At 41.3% G+C, this 13889-nt stretch overlaps 1 protein-coding gene across 1 annotated transcript in view; it reads right to left on the bottom strand.

Moving 5' to 3' along the window:
* The window catches only part of rsph14 (radial spoke head 14 homolog), a 706085-nt gene that overhangs the window by 675971 nt on the left and 16225 nt on the right, over positions 1-13889 (bottom strand). The window contains exon 2 of the mRNA XM_043716094.1: positions 9175-9277. Coding sequence (XP_043572029.1) covers positions 9175-9277 — 103 coding nt within the window. The remainder of the gene's footprint in view (positions 1-9174; positions 9278-13889) is intronic.

Below are 13889 nucleotides of genomic sequence, written 5' to 3'. Positions count from 1 at the left end.
CTGTCCCCATGACTTGTCCTACCTGCCTATCTTCTTTTCCACCTATCCACTCCATCCTCCTCCCTGACCTATCACCTTCATCCCCTCCCTCACTCATCTATTGTACTCCATGCTACTTTCTCCCCACCCCACCCTCCTCTAGTTTATCTCTCCACGCTTCAGGCTCTCTGCCTTTATTCCTGATGAAGGGCTTTTGCCTGAAACATCGATTTTGCTGCTCCTCGGATGCTGCCTGAACTGTTGTGTTCTTCTAGAACCACTAATCCAAAACTTTATACAGACTCTGCAGTACATCTCTGCTCTTGTCTTCCAGCCTTTTCGAAATGAATACCAGCATTTAATTTGCCTTCCTCACTGTCAACTAAACCTGGACGTCAACCTTAACAGAAGTTAACTTGGACTTGGACTCCTTCGTCAAATTTTTGAAGCCTTTCCCCATTTAATTATTCTATACCCGTATTCTTCCAACCAAAGTGCATAATATTTTCCCACATTATATTCCATCTGCCACTCTTTGCCCACTCTCCTAGCTGTCCAAGTTCTTCTGCAACCTTCCCACTTCCTCAACACTACCTGTCCCATCACCTAGCTTTGTTTCCTGACACCAGATTATAGTCCAATGGGTTTATTTGAAATCAAAAGCTTTAAGAGTACTGTTCCTTCAGCAGGTGAAGTACTTCACCTGACAAAGGAGTAGCACTCTCAAAGCTTATGGTATCAAATAGACCTGCTGGTCTATAACGTGGTGTCATGTGATTTCTGACTTGTCCACCCCAGTCCAACACCGGCGCCTCCACACCTTATCCTCGTTTCATCTGCAAACTGAGCAAATCTCAGTTCTTTTATTTTGATCAATAATATATAAGGTGAATGGTTGTGACCCCAACACTGACACCTGCAGAACTCCACAAGTCACCAGATGCCATCAAGAAAAAGACCCCCACTTTCGCCACTCTCTGCCTTTTGACAGTCAGCTAATCCTCTATCCATGCCAGTACCTTGCCCTAACAAATTTTATTTAGCAGCCTCCTATGAGCTCTTTGTCAAAGGCCTTCTGGGAATCCAAATAGATCACATCAACCAGCTCTTCTTTCTTTAACTTCCTTGTCACCTCTTCAAAGAATTCTAACAGATTTATCAGACATGACATGCTGATTCAGTCCTATTTTACCATGCAACTCCAAGTAGTCCACAAACTCACCCTTAATAGTGGACTCTAAAATCTTACCAACAACCAAAGTCAGACTAACCAGCCGATAATTTCCCTGCCTTCTGCCTCCCTTCCTTCTTAAACAGGGATGTTACATTATCCAGTCCTCTGAGACTCTCCTCAACTCCACTGATTCCTGAAAGATCAGCACCAATGCCTCCACAATCTCTTTCAGAACTCTGGGGTGTCATACAACTAGTCTAGGTGATTTATTCACTTCAGACTTTTCATCTTCCCCAGTACCTTCTCCTTAGTGATTGCCATTACACTCACTTCTGCCCCACCGCTCTTGAAGTTCTGGTATGCTACTGGTGTCTTCCACTGTGAGGACTGATGCAAAGTACCTATTCAGCTCATCCACCATTTCTTTGCTTGCTGTTATTACTTCTACAACCTCATTTTTCAGTGTTCCAATCTCCACCTTTTTCTCTCTCTTACCTTTATATATCTAAAAAAAACTTTCACAATCTTCTTTCGTATTACTAGTTAGCTTACCTTCATATTTTTATACTAGCTATTTTACCTTCTCTCCCTTTACTCCTTTTTCACTTGTCCTCTGTTGGTTTTTAAAGACTTTCCACTAAGCTTCACCACATGTATGCTTTTTCTTTTACCTTCATGCCTACCCGATTTCCCTTGGTTGCCTCTGCTTGTATGTTTTTTCTTCTTTGGGATGGTTTTTTGCTATGTCGCCCGGATTACCCCAGAAACACCTGCCACTGCTACTCCACCATCATCCTTCCTAGATTCCCTTCCAATCAATTCTGGCCAGCTCCTCGCTCATGTTTTTGTCATTATATTTAATCAATTGTAATATCATTACATTGATTTCAGCTTCTCCCTCTCAAATTGAAGGGTGAATTCTATCATATTATGGTCACTGCCCCTCAGGGGTTCCTTCAACTTAAGCTCTCTAATTAGGTCTGCAACACTACATATCACCAAATCCAGAATTGCCTGTTTCCTAGTCAGCTCTACCACAAGCTACTCCAAAAGAAATCTCGCAGACATTCTAGAATGAGTTTTCTTGGGGTCCACTGCCAATCTGATTTTCCTCTGGCAAGATTATAACATTTCTTGATTGGTGTCAAGATGTCAATATAATCAATGGTACCAGTATCTGTAAATGACCAGCCAGACAGGCTAATCTGAGTGATTACTCACCCTTGTGAATGTCACTAGAGAGAATTTTAAGTGGTCAACAATCTATTGGTCACTTGCTTTATCCTTGTGTGTGCAAAATCTAAAAGAAAGACTTGCATTTTTTTTATGTACAGTACCTTTCACAGCCTTGAGATTTCCTGAAATACTTTTGAAGTATGATTACTGGATTACATTTTTGGATCTTGAGAGAGGTGGAAATGGAATTTTGTACCACCTGTTAGCAAACCAGTTCCATGACTTCATTTCAGTCTGAATTAATTTCCTAAAGGCAAAATGGGAGGAACAGCTTGGATACCTGTAATATGTAAGCAATTAAAGGCCTATTTAGCCTTACTGATGGAAGTCTACAAGAATTTTCCAAGTTAAAAATCACACAACACCAGGTTATAGTCCAACAGGTTTAATTGGAAGCACACTAGCTTTCGGAGCGACACTCCTTCACCTGATGAAGGAGCGTCGCTCCGAAAGCTAGTGTGCTTCCAATTAAACCTGTTGGACTATAACTTGGTGTTGTGTGATTTTTTAACTTTGTACACCTCAGTCCAACACCGGCATCTCCGGATCAAGAATTTTCCAGTTAGCCTCCAGATGTTCAGGAACTGTAAAGGTTACCTGGAGGCAGCCTTCTGGTGGCAGATCATGGAACAACCATTTCAGGCAGACAGAGATGACCTCCCAACCTGCCAGGTTTCATCTGCAGTCACAGCTAACCTCTGGAGGGGTTTCACCCACAATAGTAACCAAGCTGCCTCAGCTACTTTTTATTTACATTTTTAAAAAGTATCCTGGGACACTCTCTCCTCATTTGCTTTGAAAGGCCTTCTCTTGACCCTCCAATTTCAAAAGTTGTCCACTGTCCTTAATTAGACAGTGCGCTCCTACGCTGTTCATCAATTGGCCAATTCAGGGAAGATCCCATGTAAGTGACCTTTTCCCAAACATTGCAGGCTTTTGAACCCCATTTGTGAAACAAAGCAGGATCCCGAAACCTATGAAGAATGTATTGTAATGTAGGAAACATATTGCCAATTTTTCTACAGCAAGACCCCCACAGACACTGATCAATTAATGAGCAGATAATCTATTTGTAGAGATGTCAATTATAGATGACTGATCTCCTGATAACCTGATTTCCAGGTTACTGGAAAATTCTTTGAAATCATGTAAGGGGATGTTCATATTGTCCACCTGAGAGACCAGACTAGACCAGACCTAGGTTTACTGTTGCATCCAATAGCATCTCCAATAGAGGAGCATTCCCTCTGTATTGCATCGGAATGTCAACCTAATCCCAAGACTATGATAACTGACTCAAGATATCCCCAGTACTGTACCCTGAAAGGAACCATAGGTTAATAAATTGAGGATAAAGGTAAGTTTTGCACCATTTTGTAATTTGCCAGACTTATCAAGTAGCAGGTCAGCTACAGATGAATGCCAACTCCTGATACAGACAGACAGAGTTATACAGCATGAAATGAGGCCCTTTGGCCCAACTTGGCCATGTCAACCAGGTTTCCTGAACTGAACCACTTCTATTTACCTACATTTGGCCCATTTCCCTCTAAACTTTTCCTATCCAAATGTCTTTTGAATGTTGCAATTGTACCTGTATCTACCACTTCCTCCGGCAGTTCAATCCATATATGCACCCCTCAGGTCCATTTAAATCTTTCCCTTCTCACTTTAAACCTATGCCCTCCAGTTTTAGACTACCCAACCCTGGAGAAAATACTTTGGTTATTTACCTTATCTAAGCCCCTTGTGATTTTGAGAGGCTCAATCTGTGCAATCATGGTCTTCCAAGAGAAGCTGAGTGTCCAACTGTAAAGCCTGTGAATTGGGTACTTTTTCTCGCAAGTTTTACATCACTGCTGTATACATCTCCCCTATGCAACTTCCTCCTACACACATTGATCCCATCACAGGACACCATAGCTGTTGTGGATGATAATTTTCTTCAGATGTGCAGAAAATGCATCCAACATCATCTTTAAGTCTTCAAATTTGGGAAAAGTTGTGTCCATAGAAGAACTCTGTGAAACATTCATCAGAGGGACTGGGATTTAAGCTAGAATAAGTAATAGCAAACCTTTCTTCACGTGGAGCAAGCAGACTTTTAAATACCCATTTGATTAGTAGCTGAATCGCACCTCTATTTCACTGAAGCCCAGGTAAGATACTGAAGACACTAAAACTAAACCAATGTAATGATCCACTTAAGAACACCTTATGAACATCTCCAAAGGAAAATTGCACAAACAACTACATACCACATATATTCCAACCAAGTTTAGCATGCAGTTAAAAATCACAAAACACCAGACTGTAGTCCAATAGGTTTATTTGAAAATACAAGCTTTCGGAATGCTGCTCCTTCATCAGGTGACTAGTAGGGTGGAATCATAGGACACAGAATTTATAGTAAAAGATCTAAGTGTCATACAACTGCTGTCATGTATTGAACAAACCTGGACTGCTGTTAAGTCTTTGATCACTTAGAATTAGAGTCTGTCTGTATCCCTCTCATAGGCATATACTCTATCAGACTCTCTCTCTCACACACACACACACACACACACACACACAATCTTACATGCGCATGCGCACACACTCTCTCCTGCTTCCACACACAAACACACTCTCTCTTTTATTCAGCAATTGCAGTAGCACAAGTTTGAGGTTGCAATAGGATTCTGAAATACAGTTACAATAGCCTATTTATAAACAGTTCTTACATAACATTTCATTCCTATGGTGTAACATTGTTTTATCTATAGTATATAAAGGTTTGAGTGGCTTCTGTCCAGTGTGGGCTGAAGGACCTGTCTCCGTGCTGAAGAAATCTATGACCCTATGTGCTAAGTGGTGGCTGCTACGCCTGGTAGGATTAAGAGTGTTTGTCTGATCTGTTTGCATAATTAAGGGGTGTTAGTCCTTTAGTCTTTTGATTAGATTAGATTACTTACAGTGTGGAAACAGGCCCTTCGGCCGAACAAGTCCACACCGACCCGCTGAAGCGCACCCACCCAGACTATTCCCCTACATTTACCCCTGCACGTAACACTACGGGCAATTTAGCATGGCCAATTCACATAACCTGCACATCTTTGGACTGTGGGAGGAAACCGGAGCACCCAGAGGAAACCCACGCAGACACGGGGAGAATGTGCAAACTCCACACAGTCAGTCGCCTGAGGCAGGAATTGAACCCGGGTCTCTGGCACTGTGAAGCAGCAGTGCTAACCACTGTGCCACCGTGCCGCCCACATTTGTCTTTTAAGTTTGTGAAAAATACTGGGCCTATATGTAGAAGTATTGCGACATGTAGAAGTGGGTGGCCATCCAATGTCAGTGGCTGTCGATGTGACAGTTGCATTAATATTTTTTCATTTCCAAGGATCTACAGTTATGGCTGATAGCTGCCAGAGGAAGTGGTGGAGGCTGGTACAATTGCAACATTTAAAAGGCATTTGGATGGGTATATGAATAAGAAGGGTTTGGAGGGATATGGGCCGGGTGCTGGCAGGTAGGACTACATTGGGTTGCGATATCTGGTCGGCATGGACAGGTTAGACCGAAGGGTCTGTTTCCATGCTGAAAATCTCTATGACTCTATTTGTTTACTATTTACCGGTGTGAATTTAATTCATTCATTCTATTTCAGATAAGCGCTGTTTTGACAGTTAGCTTCTTAAAGGGCTAACGGCCCAGATAAAAGGTATTTAACAAGTATGTACTAATTGGGGAAAATGTTTGGTGCTCTGTAATCTATTCAGGTCTGAGAGACGGTTGGTAAGGGCTGATTAATATTATAATCTTTCGTAGAGATTTGATGGGGATGGTATTGTTTATGATAGTGACACCTATTCCGAGGTAACTTTTGATGTAGAAATAGGCTTAAAAATCACATAACACCAGGTTATTATCCAACAGATTTATTTGGAAACACTAGATTTCGGAGCACTGCTCCTTCATCAGGTGGTTGTGGAGTATAAGATCGGAGGACGCAGAATTTATAGCAAAAGTTTACAGTGCCATGTTGGCCCAGATAATGCATTGAAGGTGCACATTGGGGCACAGACAGCCTCACACAGGCACCTCACACCTTCAATACATTACCTGGACCTATATGGCACTTATTGCTAAAGTTCACTTGCGAACGTAACTTATAAAAAGTTCTGGAATTTACGTATGAAAGAACTGAAACCAACATGCCCATTCTAAAAAATGAGAGACTTAACAAACAATCCAGGTCTTTTCTAATATATAATTTTAGTTACATCACACTGTAAACTATTGCTATAAATTCTGTGTCTTAATATCTTATACTCCACAAACACCTAATGAAAGAGCTCCGAAAGCTAGTGCTTCCAAATACACCTGTTGTAGTATAACCTGGAGCTGTGTGATTTTTAATTTTCTACACTCCAGTCCAACACCAGCACCTTCAAATCATGACTATGATGTAGAAGTAGGTCTAATAAGAATTTAAGGTTCAAGGGATGTTTTAATTTTAGTCCATATTGTGTTCGTAAAATATATTACAAAACACGGTTTTGTAAATTAATGAATGAAACCGTGCTATAATAAACAATGGGTTAATAAAGGGTTATGAATGAATGAACAGGAACCTAGTATAAATGAATATGGGGAGCTGCTGAGTGAGTTAGTAAAGATAACCTAAAACACAATATCTCACACACCCAAATATGCTTCCATTAAACAGGAAACAGATGAATTAGAGTTAGGTTGCAGTCAAGACCTAATTGATTATTTTAACCATTCAACTATCTCAACTATTCTTAAGAGTTAAAACTCCCCCCTACCCCCGTCACCACCACATACTTCCTCCCATTTCCCAGGGATTTGACATCTTTACATCCAATTGAGTCCTAAGTGTAAGGTCTGTCTCAACTTTTAACTTCAGGTGTCAAATAGGACATAGTAAGGTATTGAATGCTTATGTAACCCTTGAGTTACTTTCCAGGTCTGAAACTTATACTTTTCAAATACCAGGAAAACCTATGTATATCTATTAATATTTCCTATATTACACAGTTAAGTACTTTAAAAGTACTTCATCAGTTGTAAAGTGCATTTGATACTGAGATCATACAGGGGCTACATAAATGCAAGTGTAGCTAGTGGCTAAACTAGCTGAGAAATAAGATTACTCTATGAAGTGCAGTTCCCAGGAGAGAAAAACATGGCTAGATGGACATCAAGGTAAGTCCAAGTATTTTGGTCAAGGAGGAATTGAAGACTCCAATGAGGGTGGATAAAATCAGCTTTTAGATGGTATTAAGAGAGATACGTACAGTTTGACCCATCTTTGGCATTGACCCTGCCAATCTGCACAGGGATCAACATCAAAAGGAGACAGCTTCTTTGCATTCCATCTTTATTCATGCAGTGAAACCTGCCAAATTGGCTGCATCCCTCTACTTTCCCTCGCTGCATGTATTATTGCATTGGAGAAGGAATGAGGTCCCCAAGTGGCTATTGCATGGCTGACTTCTTATTCTTCACCCCTCTATCCAATCATTGTATAAGAGACTATTACCCTCTGCTTCCTCCAGTCAAGTCAATTGTGTATCCAATTTGCCAGCCCCTCCTGGATTCCATGGGATAGAGTCATAGAGATGTACAGCATGGAAACAGACCTTTCGGTCCAACTAATTCATGCCAACCAGATATCCGAACCCAATCTAGTCCAACCTGCCAGCACCCAACCCAAATCCCTCCAAACCCTTCCTATTCATATACCCATCCAAATCCCTTTTTTAATGTTGCAATTATACCAGCCTCCACCACTTCCTCTGGCAGCTCATTCCATACAGGATGTAACCTTCCAGAGCAGCCTACGATGTGGAACCTTATCAAAGGCCTTACTGAAATCCATATAGATTACATCTATCACTTTGCCCTCATCAACTTTCCCGGTCACTTCATCAAAGAACTCTAACAAATTTGGGAGGCATAATCTCACAGGCACAAAGCCATGTTAACTACTCCTAATCAAACCCTGTCTTTCCAAATGCATATATATCTTATTTCTTATAATCTTCTCAAGTAATATGCCTCCTACTTGAGCTTTCTTACCTCCTAATTGAGTTTTCAACCACAAATCAGTGTAGTCACTAAGACAGCCTCTTTACACTTAAGCAACATTACTTGACTTTACTCTGTTTCAATTGACCTGTTGCTGAAATCTTCAGCCATGCAGATCCAATCTCTAGACTTTATTATTCCATGTACTCCCACATTCTACCCTCTGCAAATTTAAGGTCTTCCATAACTCTTCCGCCCACATCCTAACTCACCAACAAATCACACTCAGATATCTCCTTGGGCTTGCTAAACTATATTGGCTCCCATATTCAACTTTAAAATTCTCATTCTAGTTTTAGAATCCTGTTTTAGAATTTTGTAATCTCTTCTATGATTATTCTGGATATTTGCACTCCTCTAATTATGGTCTCTTTGGTATCCTGAATTTTAATTACTCCATTGTTGGTGGCTGTGCCTTCAGCTGCTTCGGTCTTAAATGCTGGAACATTCACCTTAAATTTCTCAATCTTTTTATATTCTGCACAGAATATTGAAATTCCAAAAAAAAAAGTGTTCCATCCAAAACATCTACTGTTTTTTTCTGGATGGAGATGACATTTGTAGTTTTTTGCCTATTGACTCTGGTAACCTATACATGCTGACTCTTTTTTCATAAAATCTCTTCAAAGCATTATTTAATTAATAGTCTGTTGTGGTTTGTCAGCTCCTTTAAGAGATTATCTTACCTTCCAATACTATGTGTAACCAAAATATAGAAAATTTCAGTGGTCTTGCGACGAACAGTAGCATCCTCATCCTTCAAAAGAAGTTTTAAGTTCCCCAAACAGCCTGAAGGAAACAAAAAAATTCACCAGTCACTTTCCAGCTGAATTCCTATATTATAATCTATAAAATGAAATTACAGCATATTTACAGAGTCATACACCACGGAAACAGAAACTTCGGTCCAATGAGTCCAAACCAAACATAATCCCAAACTAAACTAGTTTCACCAGTACAGTATTTAGGCTATGCCTTCATTTAAGGTGGTCCACACTTAATATCTTAGCTGAAAAAATATACAGTGGCCTGTAACATAGATTGCACACATTGCCTAAATAAAATGCAAATGATTTCAAAGCAGGAATGAAAAAATAAAATTGTCATAATTATCGCAGCCCTGATAAGCTGGGAAAAATTAACAGGATCTCTAATACATATCAATGATAGCAGACTTAAATGAATTTTACACAGATGCTTGGAGTAGAGTAAGGTATTTATAAAAATGAAACCCAGAATTGCAATATGTCCACCACTTCATTGCAAATGAAATAATGCAGACTTTGCGAGCATCAATGACTTCCAACATTGATTGTGCACTGTATCCCAGGATCAGTCAACTTGAATAATAGTGTGCCATTGAATCTTGGAATCTTACAATGTCAAATCAGGCCATTCAGCCCATCAAGTCCTCATCCATCCTCTGAAAAGCATTCTACCCAGATCCAGCCCACTACCCTATCCCTGTAACCTTGCCTTTCCCATGCCGACCAGATATCCCAACCCAATCTAGTCCCACCTACCAGCACTCGGCCCATATCCCTCCAAACCCTTCCTATTCATATACCCATCCAAATGCCTCTTAAATGTTGCAATTGTACCAGCCTCCACCACATCCTCTGGCAGCTCATTCCATACACGTACCACCCTCTGGATGAAAAAGTTGCCCCTTAGGTCCCTTTTGTATCTTTTCCCTCTCACCCTAAACCTATGTCCTCTAGTTCTGGACTCCCTGACCCCAGGGAAAAGACTTTGTCTATTTATCCTATCCTTGCCCCTCATAATTTTGTAAACCTCTATAAGGTCACCCCTCAGCCTCCAATGCTCCAAGGAAACAGCCCCAGCCTGTTCAACCTCTCCCTATAGCTCAAATCCTTCAACCCTGGCAACATCCTTGTAAATCTTTTCTGAACCCTTTCAAGTTTCACAACGTCTTTTCGATAGGATGGAGACCAGAATTGCATGCAATATTCCAACAGTGGCCTAACCAATGTCCTGTACAGCCACAACATGACCTCCCAACTCCTGTACTCGATACTATGACCAATAAAGGAAAGCATACCAAATGCCTTCTTCACTATCCTATCTACCTAGAAGATTGATGAGGGCAGAGCAGTAGATGTGATCTATATGGACTTCAGTAAGGCATTCAACAAGGTTCCCCATGGGAGACTGATTAGCAAGGTTAGGTCTCATGGAATACAGGGAGAACTAGCCATTTGGATAAAGAACTGGCTCAAAGTAGAAGACAGAGGGTGGTGGTGGAGGGTTGTTTTTCAGACAGGAGGCTTGTGACCAGTGGAGTGCCACAAGGATCGGTGCTTGGTCCTCTACTTTTTGTCATTTACATAAATGATTTGGATGCGAGCATAAGAGGTACAGTTAGTAAGTTTGCAGATGACACCAAAATTGGAGGTGTAGTGGACAGAGAAGAGGGTTACCTCAGATTACAAAAGGATCTGGACAAGATGGGCCAATGGGCTGAGAAGTGGCAGATGGAGTTTAATTCAGATAAACGCAAGGTGCTACATTTTGGGAAAGCAAATCTTCGCAGGACTTATACACTTAAACGTAAGGTCCGAGGGAGTATAGCTGAACAAAGAGACCTTGGAGTGCAGGTTCATAGCTCCTTGAATCTTTGGGCTGTGGGTGGAAATCGAAGGAGATCTATGCAGGCACAGGGAGAATGTGCAAACTCCACACAGAGTCACATGAGGGTGGAATTGAATCTGGGTCCCTAGCGCTGTGAGGCAGCACTGAGCCTCCATGCCACCCACAGCCTCTATGCTGCCCATGGTGAGTGGTGAATTTTAATTGTATTAATTGCGATCAAATTGAAAATTCATGAATGGCACATCTTTCCGATTCGGAGAAAGCAGGACTGCAGATGCAGGAGAGTCAAAGTTGAAAAGTGTGGCGCTGGAAATGCACAACTGGTCAGGCAGCATCCAAGGAGCAAGGGAGTCACGCTTCGGGCATAAGCCCTTCACCAAGAAGGGATCCTGATGAAGGGCTTATGCCTGAAACATTGACAGTCCTGCTCTTCCGATGCTGCCTGACCTGCTGAGCTTTTCCAGCAGGTCCAACTTTCCAATTACATAATGTAGGAAATTAGCAAATATGGTTACAAGTACCAGCTTTAAACTATCTTTTGGAAAGTCAGGCACTTCAGAAAATTGCAACTCTATTCTGCTCGAGGGGAGGGGGTATGGAAAAGTTTATGAACTGTGAGGGATTGCTAAACTGTGCATTTGGAAATCTGATAAAATGTAGTTAGGGTAGTGAGGACAGAAAACCGTTAGTCAAATTCTCCACTGCACCTTGTCAAAAGTCAGTGGTGAAGAGGTTGAAGGAACTGAAAATGTTGCCCGAGAGCTGAAGACAGAATGGAAGTCAGCTTAGTACATTACTTAAAGAGCTTTCTTCACAGAGCTGAGGCGCAGCTGCTGGTTCATAAAATGGAAGTAGGGTCAACATATTCCTTTAATTAAGAAAAAAAGGTCAAAGCCTCCTCCTGGGATAGATTCTCATCTTGTCAATCTTAATTCCTCTTTTTTTTTCCATCAACAGAGGCTGTATTCCCCCAGAGAAATGTCAATCTTACATTTCCAAACCGTTACACCATTTATTTCAAAGTGCTCAGCTGATCTCCTGAATTTAAAGAACATCTAGCATAAATCAAATCTTATCGTCCAATCTGACTGCAACTCAAATTTGTCTGAGACTCTTTCTTTATGTCATACTTCGCATCAAAGCCATAGTGGAAATTTATCCTTAAGAGACTTACTACAAAATACCTTCATTGTATGATAATTTGTTTAATGATTTCTTGCATGATTTTTCTGGTGGTATGAATACTTACAGTATATTTTCTTTATTCTAACTTCAATCATTAGCAGAAAATTAAGTACAAAAAGGAATATTAAGCCTGTGTTAAATTAACAGAATGTAACATGACTTTAAATATACATTAATAATCCATCCTGGTTCAAAGTTTGTGAGAAGATTTGTAGCTCGGGTGCTCGTTGTTGTGGTTCTGTTCGCCGAACTGGGAATTTGTGTTGCAGACGTTTCATCCCCTGTCTAGGTGACATCCTCAGTGCTTGGGAACCTCCTGTGAAGTGCTTCTGTGATGTTTGCTCCGGCATTTATAGTGGTTTGAATCTGCCGCTTCCGGTTGTCAGTTCCAGCTGTCAGTTGCAGTGGTCGGTATATTGGGTCCAGGTCGATATGCTTATTGTGGATGTGTGAATCTGTGGATGAATGCCATGCCTCTAGGAATTCCCTGGATGTTCTCTGTTCGGCTTGTCCTATAATAGTAGTGATGTCCCAGTCGAATTCATGTTGCTTGTCATCTGCGTGTGTGGCTACTAAGGATCGTTAGCTGTCTTCCTGTTTGCCCTATGTAGTGTTTTGTGCAGTCCTTGCATGGGATTTTGTACACTACATTGGTTTTGCTCATGCTGGGTATCGGGTCCTTCGTTCTGGTGAGTTGTTGTCTGAGAGTGGCTGTTGGTTTGTGTGCTGTTATGAGTCCTAGTGGTCGCAGTAGTCTGGCTGTCAGTTCGGAAATGCTCTTGATGTATGGAAGTGTGGCTAGTCCTTTGGGTTGTGGCATGCCCTCATTCCGTTGTCTTTCCCTTAGGCATCTGTTGATGAAATTGCGCGGGTATCCGTTTTTGGCGAATACATTGTATAGGTGTTCTTCTTCCTCTTTTTGCAGTTCTGGTGTATTGCAGTGTGTTGTGGCCCAGCAACAACACCCCCAGATTCTATGGACTACCTAAAGTGCACAAACCAGACATCCCACTCAGACCCATAGTATCACTACCAGGGACACCAGCACACAAACTGGCTATAGAACTACAGCAGAAACTGAAACACCTGATCAACGGATCCAGACACTCTATACAATCAACACAGGAATTCTTGGACATCGTCAGAAATATACACATAGACAAGGAAGAAACCATGGTCTCATTCGATATAACGGCACTGTTCACCTCAATCGACAAAACCCTAGCTAGAGAAACAATAACCAACTTGCTGGACAGACAGAACAGACAACAGGACGTTGAACCTATCAACAAAGACAGCATACTCAAACTACTGGACCTGTGCCTCACAACTTCACATTCAACAACCAAATATATGAACAAATCAACGGCACACCCATGGCTAACCCATCTCTGGACTCATAGCAGAAGCAGTAATGCAAAGGTTAGCACAAACAGTCTTACCGCAAATTCAACCCAAACTCTGGGTCAGATATGTGGATGACACCTTTGTAATCATTAAAAACACAGAAATAGAGAACACACACCGGATCATCAACGCCACACTCACAGGAATCTGATTCACTAGAGAGGAAGAAAAAGACAACCAACTCCCATTCCTAGAC

The sequence above is a fragment of the Chiloscyllium plagiosum genome, chromosome 25, assembly GCF_004010195.1.
Source record: "Chiloscyllium plagiosum isolate BGI_BamShark_2017 chromosome 25, ASM401019v2, whole genome shotgun sequence".
NCBI lineage: Eukaryota > Metazoa > Chordata > Chondrichthyes > Orectolobiformes > Hemiscylliidae > Chiloscyllium > Chiloscyllium plagiosum.
This window is presented reverse-complemented; position numbering and strand designations above follow the sequence as displayed.